Source organism: Biomphalaria glabrata, chromosome 17 (assembly GCF_947242115.1).
Source record: "Biomphalaria glabrata chromosome 17, xgBioGlab47.1, whole genome shotgun sequence".
Lineage (NCBI taxonomy): Eukaryota > Metazoa > Mollusca > Gastropoda > Planorbidae > Biomphalaria > Biomphalaria glabrata.
In genome coordinates this window covers 2,473,948-2,494,963 of record NC_074727.1, presented here as the reverse complement: position 1 = coordinate 2,494,963, position 21,016 = coordinate 2,473,948, and the positions used below count along the sequence as shown (strand labels likewise).

General features: G+C 37.6%; 3 protein-coding genes across 7 annotated transcripts in view; all 3 read right to left on the bottom strand.

Annotated features, from left to right (window-relative positions):
* The window catches only part of LOC129923703 (uncharacterized), a 121,123-nt gene that overhangs the window by 83,128 nt on the left and 16,979 nt on the right, over window positions 1-21,016 (bottom strand). The gene's annotated exons all lie outside the window — the stretch shown is intronic.
* On the bottom strand, window positions 3,661-9,635 carry LOC129923705 (uncharacterized). Of its 5 annotated transcripts, none has more exons than XM_056016119.1 (3): window positions 9,007-9,635; window positions 7,028-7,330; window positions 3,661-5,959 (listed from the first exon to the last, which is right to left on the bottom strand). In XM_056016119.1, exons 1-3 carry the CDS (start codon window positions 9,023-9,025, stop codon window positions 5,856-5,858), a joined length of 426 nt encoding a protein of 141 aa, XP_055872094.1. In that variant the 5' UTR covers window positions 9,026-9,635; the 3' UTR covers window positions 3,661-5,855. The 5 variants fall into 5 exon arrangements, with proteins under 5 accessions (XP_055872094.1, XP_055872089.1, XP_055872090.1 ...); XM_056016114.1 differs by having other exon boundaries at window positions 7,023-7,330; window positions 9,007-9,363; XM_056016115.1 differs by having other exon boundaries at window positions 7,023-7,330; window positions 9,023-9,360.
* LOC106076730 (uncharacterized) lies at window positions 13,027-15,888 on the bottom strand. The gene is made up of 2 exons (XM_056016113.1): window positions 15,589-15,888; window positions 13,027-13,529 (listed from the first exon to the last, which is right to left on the bottom strand). Exons 1-2 carry the CDS (start codon window positions 15,886-15,888, stop codon window positions 13,089-13,091), a joined length of 741 nt encoding a protein of 246 aa, XP_055872088.1. The 3' UTR covers window positions 13,027-13,088.

Genomic DNA, 21,016 nt, shown 5'->3' with positions numbered 1-21,016 from the left:
GATGATGTAAAATGTTTGATATGTTTCGGATGTTCCCTCAGAGTTGAAGATAATCTACTTCCTACTCCAAACCTCCCGCAGGACGACAAGTGATGGCAGCGGGAAGGGTTTGAACCCGGGACCATCGAGACGACCGAACAAGATTCCAGCGTGCATACCACACCCCACGCAGTCATTCGAGTTTAGATTGGTTACACGTTTCTTTTCTGCCACTGTCGTAGTTTTATTAATTAAGATGTATGTTTTGGTTACACGTTTCTTAGCAAAACTTTTATGGATAGTCACTGTAACAGAGTTGTACTTTGATAATCAGAAATTATATGGATAGTCACTGTGACAGAGTTGTACTTTGATAATCAGAAATTATATGGATAGTCACTGTGACAGAGTTGTACTTTGATAATCAGAAATTATGTGGATAGTCACTGTGAAAGAGTTGTACTTTGATAATCAGAAGTTATATGGATAGTCACTGTAACAGAGTTGTACTTTGATAATCAGAAGTTATATGGATAGTCACTGTAACAGAGTTGTACTTTGATAATCAGAAATTATATGGATAGTCACTGTAACATAGTTGTACTTTGATAATCAGAAGTTATATGGATAGTCACTGTAACAGAGTTGTACTTTGATAATCAGAAATTATATGGATAGTTACTGTAACATAGTTGTAATTTGATAATCAGAAGTTATATAGATAGTCACTGTAACAGAGTTATATTTGATAATCAGAAGTTATATGGATAGTCACTGTAACAGAGTTGTACTTTGATAATCAGAAGTTATATGGATAGTCAGTGTGACAGAGTTGTACTTTGATAATCAGAAATTATATGGATAGTCACTGTGACAGAGTTGTACTTTGATAATCAGAAATTATGTGGATAGTCACTGTAACAGAGTTGTACTTTGATAATCATAAATTATATGGATAGTCACTGTAACAGAGTTGTACTTTGATAATCAGAAGTTATATGGATAGTCAGTGTGACAGAATAATACTTTGATAATCAGAAATTATATGGATAGTCACTGTAACAGAGTTGTACTTTGATAATCAGAAATTATATAGATAGTCACTGTAACATAGTTGTACTTTGATAATCAGAAATTATATGGATAGTCACTGTAACATAGTTGTACTTTGATAATCAGAAGTTATATGGATAGTCACTGTAACAGAGTTGTACTTTGATAATCAGAAGTTATATGGATAGTCAGTGTGACAGAGTTGTACTTTGATAATCAGAAATTATATGGATAGTCACTGTGACAGAGTTGTACTTTGATAATCAGAAATTATGTGGATAGTCACTGTAACAGAGTTGTACTTTGATAATCATAAATTATATGGATAGTCACTGTAATTTAGTTGTACTTTGATAATCAGAAATTATATGGATAGTCAGTGTGACAGAATTGTACTTTGATAATCAGAAATTATATGGATAGTCACTGTAACAGAGTTGTACTTTGATAATCAGAAGTTATATAGATAGTCACTGTAACAGAGTTGTACTTTGATAATCAGAAATTATATGGATAGTCACTGTGACAGAGTTGAACTTTGATAATCAGAAATTATATGGATAGTCACTGTGACAGAGTTGTACTTTGATAATCAGAAATTATATGGATAGTCACTGTGACAGAGTTGTACTTTGATAATCAGAAATTATATGGATAGTCAGTGTGACAGAGTTGTACTTTGATAATCAGAAATATGGATAGTCACTGTAACAGAGTTGTACTTTGATAATCAGAAATTATATGGATAGTCACTGTAACTAAATTGTACTTTGATAATCAGAAATTATATGGATAGTCACTGTGACAGAGTTGTACTTTGATAATCAGAAATTATGTGGATAGTCACTGTAACAGAGTTGTACTTTGATAATCATAAATTATATGGATAGTCACTGTAACAGAGTTGTACTTTGATAATCAGAAGTTATATGGATAGTCAGTGTGACAGAATTGTACTTTGATAATCAGAAATTATATGGATAGTCACTGTAACATAGTTGTACTTTGATAATCAGAAGTTATATAGATAGTCACTGTAACATAGTTGTACTTTGATAATCAGAAATTATATGGATAGTCACTGTGACAGAGTTGAACTTTGATAATCAGAAATTATATGGATAGTCACTGTGACAGAGTTGTACTTTGATAATCAGAAATTATATGGATAGTCACTGTGACAGAGTTGTACTTTGATAATCAGAAATTATATGTATAGTCAGTGTGACAGAGTTGTACTTTGATAATCAGAAATTATATGGATAGTCACTGTAACAGAGTTGTACTTTGATAATCAGAAATTATATGGATAGTCACTGTAACTAAATTGTACTTTGATAATCAGAAATTATATGGATAGTCACTGTGACAGAGTTGTACTTTAATAATCAGAAATTATATGGATAGTCACTGTAACTAAATTGTACTTTGATAATCAGAAATTATATGGATAGTCACTGTAACTAAATTGTACTTTGATAATCAGAAATTATATTTCCGATCATTATTAAAAAGAAAATGTTCCAATGTGTTTTAGTTAAACTTGTAAGCAGAAGCATCGATTTAAAATCAGTGCCATTTTATACATACCTACACTGCAGGCGTGTGTAGTCACTCGACAATGGGGAAACCATAATAAATTCCTTTATTTTGCAATGGTTGTTAAGTATGTAGTGTAGGTAATGTCTATATTTAGCTGTATGTACTTGAGTCACACCTGAGTAACTACATACACAAGCTTTCTTCCCTATTTCTTTCCACACAATTTCTATATCTACGCGTTATGTCACAATATTATTACAGCGGTTCACAACATTAATTTGTACTCCAGTAACGGATTAAAGAAAATAAATACCTTGCGATCTATAGGGGGGACCAACTGTTTCTGTGACCCCAACATTAGAGCTTTGTTGACTCAGGATCCCAAAATTAAAAATCCCAGCCTTAATCAGGATTGGAACACGGAACCACCGGTTCTGAAGCCAAGTGCTTTACCACTCAGCCACCACGTCTCACAATTAGCTAGAATTAATTTTTAAAGAATAGAAAATGCAAAAATATAATCTTATCTTTGCTTATAAACAACAGACGTTACTTCAAAATAAAAACATAATAACGTCCTACGAATTTCATGTGTCAATCTAGTCATGTATGTTAGTCAATGACTTCTCTGCTAAGTCGTTGGTTTTTTCTTGCTGATTTAGGCAACCCATTCCATGCTCTAGGGGCACCAGGAAAGAAGGAGCGCTTGAATTAGGAATAAGAAATATGCCTTTTTCTTTGAGTCTTTCTGAGTACTTGAAAAAAACTCACTATTTTCATAAGCACTTCACTGGCAAAGTGGTTAGTGTATCAGCCTGCGGAGGCTTGAACCCTTTTTCAATTCAAGTCAATTTTTTAAAATGATTTTAAAAAAGATAAATGTACTAATTATCCCAATTATCCAGATACCCCCCCCCCCCTACTTCTCCTCTCCTATCCTTTAGCAGCTGGCCCAGACAAGTGATAGGAACATTGTGCACTGAGAAAGCTAAAAGCATGAAATTGAGTCAAACAAAATTAATTGGTAAAAATATTCAAATCGCAACGTGACTTATCCAAACTAATTGAAACAATTACACGTAATACTTTAAAAAAAACATATTTTTATTTTCTTGCAGTAGACTAAGGCTAAGACTGGATTATTGATCCTTATGGAAATTCGTTGTGGATTACAAGGACTCTTTTCTCATACATATAAAGACAACAACACAACAGAAACATTCACATAACTAGAGCAGACACAAGATAAAAAGTTCATTGAGTGACAACACACAGACATCTTGGTCCTTTTCACGTTCCCTAGTCTACGAGAGGCGTTGATATAGTCTGACCGAGTGAGGAACGAACGAGTTTTTGTGTTCGGTTCTAGTCTTGATTGACAGAAGTCACTCACTTTCATTGACGACTTGACGTTGTTATGGTGGAACGGGTGGCTGTTGTCTTTTAGGAATTTTTTCCGATTTCGCTGAGAGACATTTCTGAACAAAAAGTCCATTACAATATGGTAGTGTTGTGCGTATGATTTTTGATGCTCTAACTGGCGCAACAGTTTAGATGAAGCGTTGCTTTGCCAACAGGTTATTCCATATGTTGGCAAATCTTGCATTGTTCCAACAGTAAAAAATATCCAAGATTTTATTATGTAGTTTAAAACTGTTGAGTTTGTATAGGAAAGAAATAGCGATTTTCTTTGCCAGAGTCGCAAGGTGGTTTCCCGTGAAGACTTGCAGTCCACAATGACACCTAGATATTTGAACACATTAGATATTTCTCTCTATGAGGTTAGGTAAACAAGCTGTTTTCTCTCCTTCATAACACTGTTAGAAATAACTAGATATTTTAAAAATAGTAAACACGATTCAAGGTTGGCTCATTGGCCTCCCTTTCCTGACCCGGCTAAGGTGATGTAGTATATAAATATATAGATAGGCGGAAGGTCCCAACCGCAGGCAAACAAGGCTCGAAACTTATTCCCAATATTATTGTTGGAGTAGACTAGGTTTTGAATAAATTGCATAATTTTAGTTTTTCGCTAATTTTTTTTTAGTTTTCTATTTCATTTTGAGACAACAAAGTCACTTCGCCTAGGGACTCCAAAAATCTAAGGCCGGCCTTGATAGATCTTTCGGACTAGTGGACACATGGACATGGACGAGAATGAAAAACAATTAAAGGCTTTCACTCTTAAAGTTAATCACAGAAATTAACTATAGCAATACACTTTGATTTTAAAGTACCCATTTATGCTATTAAGATATATAGCGCTACCTTCATGCTTATAGCATGCTCAGAGCGCTATGGTCCAATCTCGTTTGTAGACCAGTGGGGGGATCTGGGAGAAGGTGTTCCGTGCTGCCTTTAGGCGCTCAGTAAACACAACTCTGCTCGAGTCGAACCTCGAGCCAAGACAAGTTCAACCGTACTTAGCCTCTCGACCACGCTTGTTTGTAAAAAAAAATCTATTCTTTGTTTACATTTCAATTTTAAAGATCTGTTAATAATCTCTAAGCAATGAAATACAGACATAGACTAGAAAAAGAGAAAGCGTTTTGGATAAATGTAGAGTGAAACCAACGAAAAAAAAATGAAAAAAAATACAGGAAATTGAAAAGTGAAATAAACATATAAAATAAACACATCTGAGCATTCTAAAATGAAAGACCACTACTGCCAACTCAAAGTCTCACATTTTAGCAGTTTATCATTGAATAAAGTCTGTATTATACCAGCCTGTCCTATTGGTTTTGAACAACATTTTTTTTAGTTGCAACACTTTCATAGAGCGAACTGTTAATACCTCTTCCATAGTAATACTTTGTTTTGTACCAAATACGGAAGAGTTATGAAATTTGTTCCCGCGGGGTGCTAACAATTCTCATGCACTTTTCAAAATACATAGCTTTGCAGCGCTTCGTTTACTCTGTACATCAGGTACAGGGAACAGAGTTATCCGCTCTTCATGATAAATTCCAAAGTTCTATGTACACAGTACAAACGTGACTAGACAGATAATCCACAAGCAGTTTGATATCCTGTGAATTGCAGACTGACCAACAAAACCTGCTTGGAAGCCCTCCATATTGTCTGTCACGGAGGATGTTGTTGTTGTTGTTATTGTTGTCTTTTCCCTTGTCGATGTTGTTATGGTGACGCACTGTTCATCTTTCACAACCATATCCTCATGTTCGCAGCAGGCGGTATTGTTATAGCCGCCACATTCACGTGCCTCGAAGTTTTTAAACATATTCCTTCCGACACCACAGATGTCACATCTGACGCATTCAGATTTGCACGGCATTTCGGGAACTTCGAGCCGGTAAAATCCATCCTCGCACATGATTTTGGCGTCTCTTGACTTGGTGCATGGCTCTACAATAATTTCGTACTGAAATTAAAATATTTAAGACTATATTAAAATTACAGGTAATTATTTTACAATTAAACGATAAAATTACTTTTGTGTCTGGGTGGCATAAACCGCAGACCATCCAACAGACTATCTAACAGTCTATCTTTACTTGACCGCTCGGACTGGAAATTTCAATTTATGATTAAACTCGAGCTATTTCAATCAGCTGGGCGCCTCAGCTCAAAAACTCCGCCGGATGCTCTCCACGCCTTGTGGAGAGACCACTTGTGGTCTATAGGGCAGATGATGTAAAGGTCATCTGTTTCTGTGGCCCACGGTTAACGAGGGTGTCATGTGGCCAGCACAACGACCAACCGCCTTTACTTTTCCCTAACTTATGTCAGGAACCCATTAGAGCTGGGTGGACTCAAAGGCGCCCGAAGATCCAGAAATTAAAAATCCCAGTCTTCACCAGGATTCGAAACCAGGTTCGGAAGCCAAGCGCTTTACCGCTCAGCCACCGCGCCTTCCGTCATACAGGTATTATGATGAAATGTACTTCTAATGATAAAAAGGGGAGTTAAAAAATAAAATTATATAAAATTACAATTGGGATGTAAAATAGATCTTTAAAAAGGAGCGAACAGTGTCCATATATATTGTTTCGTAACATATAACAATGCACCTTATTTAAAGAAAAGCAAATAAAAACTGTGACTAATAATTTAAACAGAATGGAAGCCGTGTAATTTGCACTCTGTCGTTTCGCTTATCTCGGGTTCAAACCCCACCCGCCAATTCCCACGCTGTCCTGCAGAGGAGTTGGGATAGGATGTAAAAGTCTTCAATTTCGACGAATGCCACGGTCATCTGTTTCTGACCCACGGATGACGAGGTCAGCTCAACGATCAACTGGTATCAACTTTCCCCAACTAATGTTAGGGACGCCCTAAAAATCCCGAAATTCAAAATCCAAATCTTCACAACCTTGGCTGGGGGAGCCAGCGCTTTTCCATTCACTCACTACACCCCCTCCCCTGAAAGATAGATCTGAACAAAAATATCGTATGTAGCAAAGTGAGATAAAGCTCGTACATACCGTACCTGGCTCCTGACAGCTCTGACACCAAGAGTATCTATCTAGTGCGGCAATCTGTTTTGTTCTGAATGTTCCTTCTTGACAAGGTGAGCACTTGTACCAGTCAAGGTACTCACCCTCAGTGCAGTTAGTCACGTGAATGTCGCTCTGGGGCATAGCTATTGCGTGGACATTGACATCAGGCTGAGGTCTGGAAGGAATATCTGGATCACATCTCACCTCTGTAACGCGAGCGTTAAGTTCTTGACAATGCAGCATCAGAACAATCCCAAAAAATATAAACTTCACCGACAGCCATCTGGTAAGTACTAAAAGAACAATGAAACGATTTAAATACTTAGTACTCCAAAAAGATTGTTACCTTTTATATAAATGGGCTTGAGAAATTAGTTGTAAAGTAAACAATTAAGTTCCCCTTTCAGACCTAGTGGTCTACAGGGTAGATGATGTAAAGGTCATCTGATTCTGTGGCTTACGGTTTAAGAGGATGTCATGTGGCCAGCACAACGACCAACCGCCTTTACTTTTCCCCAACTAATGTCAGGTACCATTAGAACTGGGTGGACTCAGAAGCGCCCGAAGATCCCGATTAAAAATCCCAGTCTTCACCAGGATTCAAACCCCGGAACCAGGTTCGAAAGTCAAGCGCTTTACCGCTCAGCCACCGCGCCTCCATAGAGAAATAAGTTAGAAAAATAAAATTGTAAAGTTTGATTTTGTTTTTACATATTTTCATCATCAAGATCATTTATCAATTGATCATGTTTCCAAAACGGATTTTTCCGATCGTTGGTGTTAAAAGCCTTGCCTACACAAACTGTCATGATTAAACATTGCTATATAAGCAATTTCCTTCAATTCTCTGGCCCTAATATAATGTCTATTTATCACACGGTATTTAAAGTTAAAATTTGTGGAATAAAATCACTCGATGTATAATCCATAATTGACTTCATCTTTGACCTTCACGTTTACGTGAGAATTTACTTGTTTCATAATTACGATTAGAGGTAAACACATGCCGTAACACCTTAGTGGTAAACACATGCCGTAACACCTTAGTGGTAAACACATGCCTTAATACCTTAGTGGTAAACACATGCCGTATCACCTTAGTGGTAAACACATGCCGTAACACCTTAGTGGTAAACACATGCCGTAACACCTTAGAGGTAAACACATGCCATAACACCTTAGTGGTAAACACATGCCATAAACACCTTAGAGGTAAACACATGCCATAACACCTTAGAGGTAAACACATGCCATAACACCTTAGTGGTAAACACATGCCGTAACACCTTAGAGGTAAACACATGCCTTAACACCTTCGAGGTAAACACATGCCGTAACACCTTAGTGGTAAACACATGCCGTAACACCTTAGAGGTAAACACATGCCGTAACACCTAAGTGGTAAACACATGCCTTAACACCTAAGTGGTAAACACATGCCTTAACACCTTCGAGGTAAACACATGCCATAACACCTTAGTGGTAAACACATGCCTTAACACCTTCGAGGTAAACACATGCCATAACACCTTAGTGGTAAACACATGCCGTAACACCTTAGAGGTAAACACATGCCGTAACACCTAAGTGGTAAACACATGCCTTAACACCTTCGAGGTAAACACATGCCATAACACCTTAGTGGTAAACACATGCCTTAACACCTTCGAGGTAAACACATGCCGTAACACCTTAGTGGTAAACACATGCCGTAACACCTTAGAGGTAAACACATGCCGTAACACCTAAGTGGTAAACACATGCCGTAACACCTAAGTGGTAAACACATGCCTTAACACCTTCGAGGTAAACATGATTTTTGTATAATACTTTTATTTTTATAAAACAGAACGAAAGATAGTGTAATACAAGGATCTAATTAGTGCAAACGTGCAGTTCGAGAGAAAATGTCTCGATAGGACTCAATTTATTACATTAAATAAAAGTGTATTAAAAAACAAAAACTAACAACAGATCATTTCTACCATGATGAGTTTATACAGCTCGTTTTTGCAAATACTCAGTTCATTCCAATATTCCCGGGCGGTGTGATTCTTACTTTATGTAATAGCTATTTTTAGTAACATATATAGTTGTCTTCCATTCATTTTATATTTTAGTATCTGCGATAATATCAGTTGACACATTGACATGGAACACAGCAAAAACACTTCTATCTCTAACGATAACAGTATGTACACACATCAGTGTTTCTAAAACTTTTACTTTTAAGGAACACTTCCCACTATTTTATACCTAGGATTGTTTCCCATTTGTTTAAATAAAAGATAATCAAAGTTAAACCCGATTCTAAATTTAGATTTTTAAAAAAATCTTCAAGTAGAAAACTAATAAAAATATACAGACATAAGCATCAGAGGAAAATTTAGGTTCAATGACTTTGCTGGCACTGTGTTCTTGAAGAGGTGAACTTTGTGATATCTGTCAGAATATCGGTAAGCTAAAGTTTAATATCTGGTCAGAAGTCAAGCCTGTTTCTGTAGTTTGACCTCGTTGTGGCATATAGGAAACCCCGCTTATTATAAATAATTTGTGTCTTTGATTTCAATTAGTCCGAATCTAGATCAGCTCAAACTTCAAAGTTTCCTAAATAGATGTTGTCATAACATGGGCGTAGCCAGGATTTCATTTCGGGGGAGGGGGGGGTTGAACCCCAACCCCCCCCCCTCTACGCCCATGTGTCATAGTGTTGTTGTTTGAGCTCGTTGACCAAGAAGTGCTTATACAATACAAACCTATTTTCTTCCACTAGAGTTATAGGAGGTGCGGTGGCTGAGTTTTCAAGCGCTTGACTTCCAAACTGGAGGTACAGGGTTCGAATCCTGGTGGAGACTCAGATTTTTAATTTCTGGATATTTTTGTGGCTCTGAGTACACCCAGCTCTAATACCTAACATTAGTTGGGGAAAAGCAAAGGCGGTTGGTCGTTGTGATGGCCACATGGTACTCTCGTTAACTGTGGGCCACAGAAACATCATCTGCCCTACAAATCTGAAAGGGGAAACTTTTTTTTCTTAGAGGCCTGTGTGTTTCATTGTTGAAAACAATTTGAATGCTGAAAAAAAAAAAAAAAAGAACTGGAGAAATTATTTGTTTTGAAATAGTGATAGTGACAGATTTTGTATTTAAACTTTTTAAATAAAGTACAGACGTTACTTCAAAATAAAAAAGATTAAGCCTTACGTGTGTTGCTAGATCAATCTAGTCATGCATTTTTATCAATGACTTAAATTCTGGCAACTCATTGATTTTCCTGGCTGCCTCAGGCAACCCATTCCATGCTTCAGCAGCACTAGTAAAGAAGGAGCATTTCTACACACGTGCCATAGTTACCTAGTAAATGGAACAATGAATGTGCCTATTTCTTTGTGTCTTTCTGAGTATTCTATTAGGTTTGGTGTGTCAGACTTGGGTAACTAGAAACGATGAATAAAAATGACAAATTAAGGTAACTTGAAAAGGTTTATTATCTCATTTTATTGTTACAATCACGTGTTCTACACCTATAGAGAAGGTAGAAGTCCAAGTGCAGGAAGTAGGAAGAGAAGATTGTGACTGGGAATGGTTTTGTTTGTGGCGTGTAACTGAGAGCAACTCCGCCATCTGCCGGTTGGCGTGGGGCTAGCGACCCCACCCTGTAAATCCATAATTGCTACAGAAACGGCAAACTCGACACATAAAGAAAACACAGATATTTATGGAGACAGCTTGCCGCCCAATGCGCCGAACGGGGCGCGGGAGGACCTAAGTCTAAGTAAGTAAACTGAGAGTGTCGTTAACCGTAGGCCCACAGAAACAGATGAACTTTACATCATCTGCCTTATAGACCAGAAGGTCTGAGAGAGAAGCTTTACTTCTTGAGAGCAGTTGAGGGTTGTTATGGAGTGTGTGTGTGTGTTTCTAAGGTGACGTTGGGAAGAGGTTACCGATTGGTTGTGAATGATGCAACATAGGTGGCATTGTAGTCACTTGGTCTTAGGACAGACGACTCCAGAATGGGAAATAATGGGTGGAACATTGGACTGAAAGGTTGTGTTGTTGTAGTGAGTTAGAAGATTTTGTTAAAGAATATTATTACCAAAGTCTTCTACAGTTATTTCATCTCATTTCAACTTGATTTTGTTTATATTATAATAAAAGCTCTATTTAGTTTTGTTCAGCAAAGAAGTTATTCAAGTTCTATGAAGTTTTATTAGTTAAGAAACATTACGCCTACCACGGTTTAGTTGTCTACCAGCAGTCTTGTGCTACAGGTCAACAGCCGGTAATAACAAAGGTCTTGGTATTTTACGTTGTAAATAACCTTTCTTCTTTTAACCCCCCGACCTTCCACTTTCCCAAGTCATTGATAATCAATAAAATAACTAACAAAACAGGTCATTGTTGTTAAATCAGGGGAGATGACTGCATGCAAAAAGCCAATCGTGAATGTCTTGAAATATAGAGTTAAGTCCCTTGTAGTTCAATTTGTGCAAGTTAGTCAGGTAAAGGAGGGTAGCAACATACCAAGAGCATTCAATCTATTTACCCAGAGACTTGCCCCTGAAAAAAAAAATTAGCGACCTGACTGCTTCAACAAATTACGAATAAGAATTAAATTAAACAAATACAACGTGGACACGAACTGCGGATCTCAGATGTGTGTGATTACACGCAAAGTCAAAATTAAGACTCTAGTTGCCCCTAAACTGTCAAGCTTGAGAGACCAAACAAATGCTGAAAATAAAAACAAGACCAAGTAATTAGCTGATGTTAATGAATTGCAAAATCAATGTTGCTCTATAATCGATAAAATAAATCCATATTATCAATTATTATGTAAGAACTATATATACAAAAGTAGCCCGTTGAAAGCAATCAGTATTTTTTTTTTCAATATAAATGTCAAGTCATCCAAACACTCGATAAATACATATATTAAACATAAATGAATAACAGCACCAGGGAACAAGTTTTTAAGAGAGAAAGTAGTGAATTAAAATGCTACGAAAATAAGGGCATGCGCCGACCTAAGCTCGAACCTGTGACTCTGGATTCGACACCACCGCCTAGCGATAACGCACCAAGCGAAACTAGCCTCTAGACCATCGGAATTTTAGTTTAGTTTGCCAAAGTAAAAGCAGTTGGCCACATTATACCCGGTCGGCACATGCCCTTATTTTCGTAGCATTTTAATACACTACTTTCTCTCTTAAAAACTTGGTCCCTGGTGCTGCCATTTATGTTTAATATATGTATGTATCACATTTGTTTCAGCACCTAGCCTCAACTCTATATTTACATCCAAACATTCACAAATCTTTTGTTGTTTTATTTTAATAATGTTTTTAGCCATTTCCTAAGGAACACCAGCATGATGTTCAAACAAAAAGCCCGTATACATAACCTGAAAGTAAAGGGAAAGCACTTCCACAATCATGTTCTTCTTCATGCTACCAAAAACTGGTTAATTTAAAAGAAAACAACAAAAAAACAAACAGAGCATAATTATTTTTAAAATTAATGATTCAAAAGTAAATATATGTATAAGTAAAGTACAGTAAACTTTCCTTTTCAGACCATACAGGCAATAAGGCAGATCCGTTTCTCTGGCCAACGGTTAAAGAGCAGGGTATCATGTGGCCAACTGCCTTTACTTTCCCAAACTAAAATTCAGGTAACCACTAGAGTTGGGTGGACACAGAGGCGCCGAAATTCAAAATCCCACTCTTCACTTCACTATAGGCTTGGAAGCCAAGCTCTTAGCCACTCAGCAAAACCGCAAAACATTTATACTAAAACTTCCATTATCGATTCTGATAGCACACTTCCAATTCAAGTGTTACACATTTTGCAACTTACAAAGATATTAAAAACAATTAAATAAAAATAAAGAGAACCAAGTGTTAAATAAGATTTTTAAGCATTATAAACATAATGTAACAAAAGACAATTTTAAGTATGAATGTGAACCTTGCGGTTTGAGCTTAAGTACAGGTTCAAAATATTAGGCGAGGCGTTATAGTTTTATTTTTGGTCTTGGATAATTTATTTAAAAATAAAATACACGTTTTATAAAAAGGGGAAATAACACGATGTATTTGATCTCAAGAAAGAGATCACATTTACACCCAACATTCCGTTCGAAATCATTTCCATTCATAGACTCGTCGTTCACATGAGACAGAAGCTCATTTTTCGGGGTGGCCTTTTCAATCTTCAGAGCTATAGCTTTATAAGTTGTTGACATTGGTTCGAGACATTGGCCTTGCACCACAATCATAGAGTCTTTTTTGCAGCACACTGTGTTCTGATAGCCTCCACACTCCCTGGCTTCAAAAGGTTTAAACATGTTTTTCTTGACGCCACAGATATCACACCGGATGCAGGACGACTCACAGGGTTGTCCTTGAACTTTGTATCGGTAAAATCCGTCCTCACACGTGATCTTAGCGTCCCTGGTCCTTGTACACGGTTCTTTCACTATCTCATACTGCGAGGAAAAAAAAAGATATTTTATCATCAACACTTGACCGTGTGAAGTTGTACTAACACAGAGGTTCTTAAACTATTTGACTCTGGTATATATAGTCTTAACGTTCCCACGGACTTCCAAAATGAAAATTTACATAAATGCATAGTTGATAAATCTGTATGTATATAAAGCTTGTCTTCGAGTCTAAAGATTAGTGAGGAAGCAGTATTTCCAGTGAATCTATATAATGCATAGGTTACAAATATTTAAAAAAAAAAAGGAAAAAAGTACATTTTGTTGAGTTTATATTTTGTTTTAAAAATAAAATGTAAAAGATTAAGGAATTGGATCAGGTTGATGAGATATTATGATTGTCCGGCTCCAATGTTTGTAAGTAGGAACCGCAAAACTCAGCGAGCACAAATTTCTGTTATCCTTTTTCGGACATTGGTGTAAGTTCCTCTTTTTCAGACATTGGTGTAAGTTCCTCTTTTTCAGACATTGGTGTAAGTTCCTCTTTTTCAGACATTGGTGTAAGTTCCTCTTTTTCAGACATTGGTGTAAGTTCCTCTTTTTCAGACATTGGTGTAAGTTCCTCTTTTTCAGACATTGGTGTAAGTTCCTCTTTTTCAGACATTGGTGTAATTTCCTCTTTTTCGGACATTGGTGTAAGTTCCTCTTTTAAGGACATTTCAATAAGTATTGATTACTCTGCGATTGGGAACTGAGTTAAAGTAACTCAAGTGAAGAATGTGAAAAATGTCTTCTTAACTTTCATAGAATAGTACTTATAGTATGTAACGGACCTATCAAACAGAAGTGCGTGGCGAGTTGATTATTATTCAAATTATCCTATAGGATAAACTGGTTTTTATCGTAGAAGTTATTTTATACAATTGTCTTCTTTCTGCGGACCCCCTACGGTCGTCTCGAGGACAACTCCGGGTCCGCGGATCAGAGTTTGAGAACCTCTGTACTAACACACAACGACTTAGGAGGGTAACTGAGCCTGGCTGATTTGCACTCACAGTCCCATCTTCTATCTCGACGTAACGCCTAAGTCCAGTGCACTTACTTTCATCTAGTGGAGTAAAGCCGAGAGGGTAGACCTGAGATGAACTCCTATTGAAAAATCAGAGCAGGAAGGAGATAGGGTAGACCAGAAATGTGCGAAGTGTCCCGTTAAGGAAAAGGTTTGGAAAACACTGGGGTAGACCTTAAGAATCCCAAAAGTGCAGATGCCCAACCTTACTCGTCCTGCGGGCCGTGTTAATTTCCAACACTCTTGCCGCGGGCTACATCAACGAAAAGATACAGAAACGAAATGAAATTAGATTAGAAACCTGTGGGTCTAGTACCTGTGGCTTAGCAATCTTTTATTCGCGGCTCACATCAAGAATACCGCCAAATTTTGTTTCGTAATGCCGTTTATATGTTCTTGGATTTTTGTTTTTAAACATCCACACTTTCCTTATAAACAAACATGTTGGCTTACTATCGCGTTCCATAAGTAAAGATCCGTTCACTTTTCCTGGTAGATTCTCCATTCAGAAATAGTAAAGGTCATGGTACCAATACATTCGATACAAATGAAGGCCCTAATTTAGGTAAAGATACATTCTTCAACAATTTTGTGTCGACGTTTTGGCGGGCCGGTCGGAAGCACTTCGCGGGCGGGTACTGGCCCCGCGGGCCGTATTTTGAGCATCACTGTACTAACCAGACAGCTTCAGAGACTGAATTAACCAAATTGAGATTACAAATGTATTTGTTTCAAAGGTCTTAGAAGCTCCTACAAAAAAAAAAAAAAAAAAAAAGAAAGACTATTTGTCCTTGCCCTACAACCCACCCCTTTGCCAGTCGACAGAGAATAGCAGCGGACTGGGAGCAAACTATAAACCATCTAAGCAACCTTCAGATGCGTATACAACTTGACCAGCACTGCCCAATCGTTATCAAAATGTAATAAATTAAAAATACTTTATCATATTATATGTCAATTTATAGACAATTTAAAAAAAAAGGATTTTAATTTAATTTTTTTTTTAAATCTAGGGCTCATATTTTCGATACCTACCATGCCAGGTTCCTGACATTTAAGACACATAGACAGTCTGTCCGAACTGGCCATCAGCTTTGTCCTGAACGTTCCCTGCTCACACGGCGAACACTTGTACCAGTCCAGGTACTCACCCTCTTTACAGACCAGGCCTGATCTTTGAAACTCTTCGTCGTCTGCGTTAATAGGGATCAGCCTGGAGGGCACATCCGGGTCACACGAGGACACCTTAGGGTCATCATCCATAATCACAGTACGATCCTGGGCCACTGATATTGTCACACAAACTCCAGAGATTATCCACAAATCAAAATACATTTTTGGCAACTACAATGTCTGTTTCCGGTTGGTCCCTGGTGTTGTAAAAAAGAAAAACCCTTAGAACAAAATACTAGAATAAGTTAACAGCACAATAAAATGCATCCAAGCAGGGGCGGACTGGGTGTCGAAATCGGCCCGGGCATTTCTATACAATCTGGCCCATAACTTGTATATCATATGATGGCATTCTAACTGTCCTCTAAGTCACTATGTCAAGTTTGATAATGTATCGATATGCATGCATACAGTGAGTTCTGGATCTTTATACAAATATAGACCTTATGTTGCTTTTTAATCGCTAAATGTGTCGGCCCTAAAAGGATGAAGCCTTACTAGTAGCACTGTCTACGGATGTAGGCTATCACAATATTAGGTAAATGTGTTACATTAAAATAGTTTTACACTGTAGAGTCTGTGAACGTTTTGTTTTAACACTCAACGCTCAGGGGGCCTTTTTATAAAGTTTTTATAAGGCTTTAACAATTTGATGCCTGCTATAATGGCATCCATGCGGCCCTCTAGTGGCCCTACCAGCCCATTTGGGTACCGGCCCACCGGGCGTTTGCCCGAATGCCCATATAGCCAGCCCGCCCCTGCATCCACGTCATTTCCAACCTAAACTATCTTCTTATCTTATCTTATATAATACAGACGTTACTTCAAAAAAGAAGATGATTACGTCCTACGCGTCATGCATTTAGTCATGCATATTAACCAATGACTTAAATTCTGCCAAGTCACTGGTTTTCCTGGCGAGCTCAGGCAACCCATTCCATGCTCTAATAGCACTAGGGAAGAAGGAGCGTTTGTACAAATTTGTCCTAGCATATGGGACGAGGAATGTGCCTTTATCTTTGTGTCTTTCAGAGTATTTTATTAAATTTTGTTTTTGTATTTGAAGATTATGGTTCAGTGTTTTATGTATTATTGCTACTTTACTTTTGAGCCTTCTGTCCTATTTCGTGTTAAAGGCTATCCTTTTACCATTCCAAGTGCTGCAAAGGAAAATTAAAAGTGAGGCCTCTGTCATTACCATTTGTACGAATTTAAAGATACTCCTTTTTTTTTTCCTATTCCTATTGCATAGTAACATTCTCGTCAAAGAAAACAATAACGTTGAGAAAGTGTTAATTACCACAAGACGCTGCTACATCTCGCTTCGTAAACACCTTATTAGTTTTAGAAAGATCATTGTTTTAATTACTCTTACTCATATGGCAACCCCCCAAAGATAATACACACGCTTTTTTTTTTATAATTATTAACATGTATCTAACGGATGGCTGCCTGGTCGTGCGGTTTGCGCGCTGGACTGTCGTTTGGATTTATCGATGGTCCCGGGTTCAAACCCTGCCCGCTCCAATCCCCCGTCGTCCTGCGGGAGGTTTGGACCAGGAAGTAAACTATCTTCAACTCTGAAGGAACATCCGAAACATGTAAAACATTTTACGAGACTTCATGTATTTAACTTCTGTGCTCTGTTATTTATCATATATTTATAACAATTGTTACAAAAGTTATGAAAAATACAATTATAAGAATTATAGGAATTGCTTGCTTGCTTGATTTTTCCCCTCTTTATATTTATTATAATTCAAAAAGAATTTTAATTACAGTGATATAGAGATAATATACGAAATCTCCAAATGTTTTGTTACATATATTGAACAAAAACAGATTCAAATCTTTTCAAGTATGTAAGTAGCTCTATAAGCTATCAGGTTACGTTCAGTATTCAACTGATTTGCATTTGTTATAGAAAATAATCTATTATTTTTTTTTTACTACTGTTTAAAACTGTAATCGCCATTGTTATTTTACAAGATACGTTGAGGGTAATTACAATTGTGACTTAGCCAGATAAAAATAATACCAATGTTCATTACTATTCTGCTTCTACATCTTTCAAGAACAATTAGGCTTTATTCGGTCATGTGCGAGAAAGATAAACAAGCAAAATTATTTTATTAATAATCCATTACATAATTTTAATAAAGTGCGATATAGAGTTGTAGTGTCCGAGTTCTTCCCCTTAGATAATTTTTTTTTAAAGATTAAACCATAGACATAAATAAATATAGACTGGCCGATTAAAGAGTTTTATGAAACGAACATTTGTGACTTGCAATTTTATTTACTATATTATACAGCATTTATGAGCAGTATAAAAGTTAAGTATTCATATCTATTTCAGCCATGACATATATAAGTATTACATTATTTTCACTAGTGTTTTTTTAAATCTCTAAGAATGAAGATCATGCAATTTTTCATAATTCGGAAATCCGAATACAATAGATATACATGTTTTCAAGTTACATGAAGTTACTCCCTTCGGCCAGTCTATATTTATTTATGTCTATGGATTAAACACAAATTTTCTTATCTGATTTTTTCTCTCTCTTTAGCAACAAGACAATTTTTTTTTTCAAAGTGTAGTAAAATACTCACCTTTATTATTACTTTAAACTTTGAGACGTGATCGACTTTATCGATGTATCCAGGAGACTAATTCTTGTTGACATTTTTTGCCAATACAAATTTACTGCAGTATATCGAAGAAGAAAACGCCAACATATCGCTGTATATTTATATACCTAAAACCATCTTTTAAACGACAACAAACTATATTATCAAACAGTAAATACTTGATTTAGTCATCAGGTATCTAGTATAAATTGTGAAAAGAAATAGACTCTGGTAAGACGCAGTTATCCGAACCTAGTGCTACTAGTGAGTATTAGACTTCTCTGGAACTATTATTGATCGTGCTCAAGTCTGGCATCACCTGACCTGTTTCTTGAAAAAGTTTAACTGGTATTCCCTGTATGACGTAATGTCAGGCAGATGCTAATTACGTCATTGGCTTAAAAATTAATACGAACTTTGATAATGAGAACGGCTCTTAGATGTAAATTCTATGTACCGTATTTTCGTGCATATTACTATCTAAATCAGCGGATCTCAACCTTTCAAGCTCGGCGACCCCTTTTTACATCCCCCCCCACTCAGCCGCGACCCCCTCCCCCCGCTCATACATACAGAAATAGAAGAATAGACAATCCATTGTTTCGATGGTCTTTGGCGACCCCTGGCAAATCGTCAATCGACCCCCAAGGGGGGTCGCGATCCACAGGTTGAGATCCCCTGCGCTACATGTTCATAAACCATCCAATGTACATTTCACAACCACACAGTGATCTCTGGGAGGTATAAACCCCACCGGTATGTCCATAGTTCTCTTTATGTTACGTTCATGAGTAAAATAATTGGTTTACACCCCGCACCTCTGTATACCCCGCGCAGCTGTCATTTGCAGAGGAAAACGCGCATAACCCGCGGGTTAAACGAGACAAAAATGCGGTGTATATGGCCTCCAGTCAAGTAACGACTATGGATCATCCTATAGAAATTAGATAAATAATATACTAATCTTTATTATCTATAAGGAACTTTGTCTCACAATTTGTGCATTACATTAAACAAAAAAGTATAACTATAAAAAAACAGACTCACTCATAATTTACATGTGAAAAGTGTATATCAGATTGTTCCTATTTAATGATTTGATTGCCAGGGGAACAAAAGAGTGTTTGTGTCTGTTTGTCTTTGCTATCTGTGTCTTGTATTTCTTTTGTGATGGTAAAACCACAATATCCTGACACAAAGGGTGATTTTTTTTTAATTTCTAGAATCTTTTTAGCATTTTTATGGATGTTTTTCTTAAACACAGGCGAAATGGGGTTTGTTTTGTGCCAATGACTTTACCAGCAGCATTTAGGGTTCTTTGAAGTTTATTTTTTATTGTTCACTTTGCTATACCAGGCACTGTGATATTAAAGCTTGGGCAGTTGCTAACTTGCTATGGTCGGAAGGATGCCGCCCACACAGCAGTTCCTCCGTCTCTACGCCGCTGGATGTTTGAAGAAACAGCAAATGCCAATATAGTTTGGGATCAGCGGCATCGCAAGTTCTACCAGGGCCAGGTTACGCTATTCTGCCTCAACGTGGCACTCGGGTGGAAACGATAACTTGAGGAAGTGATTAGGCTAAATGAATAGCAAAACAAAACTCCTGTGGGAGTGTCCAAGGGAATGCGAGATCTTTCCCATTGCACGGTGCGGAGTTGAAAGAGAGCTTCCACGTCCCTGTCGATAATCCATGCGCCTTTCCTCAAGGGACCGTCACAATAATGGCGAGTCCTGCACGGTTAGCTTGGTACAACATAGGAAAATAGCGGGGGGTTGCCGGTGAGCTCGGCCTTCGGCCATGTATTCTAGTTCATGCGCCCGGAGTGCCAGACACGTCGGAAACAGCAATGTCTTACATAGGCATTGACCTCTTCCAGACAGAACGGTTTTGTTCAAGCAGGCTTATACGCCTAGAGTTCGAAGAGCCTTCGGCCCAACTCTCTTGACAATCACACGGCTCTACCAGGGTGTAGCATTGTGTATTGCGAACAGGCTAAGGGTCACCAACTCTCCGGTGTTATATTATTGCTAATGGGTTTAAAATCGCAAACACAAACGTGACAAAAACGACGGACGAAGAATTGAAGACCGACACAAAACATAAAGCAGCAGAACAAAGGAGATAACTCGAAGAAAAAACACTAAACATTAGGACAAGGGAGATTACAAATACAAAATAACAACAAACAATCACAACGTACTACTCAGTCTAAAGCAGGGGTTCTCAACCTGTGGGTCGCGACCCCCCTTGGGGGGTCGATTGACGATTTGCCAGGGGTCGCCAAAGACCATCGAAAAAAAATGGATTGTTTTTGTCTATTCTTCTATTGCTGTGTGTGTGTGCGGGGGGGGGGGGAGGTCGCGGCAGAGTGGGGGGATTGTAAAAAGGGGTCGCCGAGCATAAAAGGTTGAGAACCGCTGGTCTAGAGTTAGATATATAGGCATCTACACATAAATACACCCATGAATGTAACATCCTGCAAAGTTTGAAGTCAGTCGTATACGTAGTCAATAGTTCTTGTGGATTTGATCATTCGGCCTGACCTTAAGAGGAGATCAACCAATTTGCATATACTTTTAGTCCCCCCCACGGACCCCTAATTCATAAGTACGCAACTGAATAAGTTAACATCAACCTTTTCCCAGGGTTATGA

Excerpts from the sequence above, each read along its gene's own strand:
- LOC129923705 (XM_056016114.1), bottom strand. Across the intron at positions 5,960-7,022 it reads GCTGTCAGGAGCCAGGTACG|TACGAAATTATTGTAGAGCC; the intron begins GTATGTACGAGC and ends TTTTAATTTCAG.
- LOC106076730 (XM_056016113.1), bottom strand. The coding sequence starts at position 15,888 with ATGTATTTTGATTTGTGGATAATCTCTGGAGTTTGTGTGACAATATCA. Across the intron at positions 13,530-15,588 it reads AATGTCAGGAACCTGGCATG|TATGAGATAGTGAAAGAACC; the intron begins GTAGGTATCGAA and ends TTTTCCTCGCAG.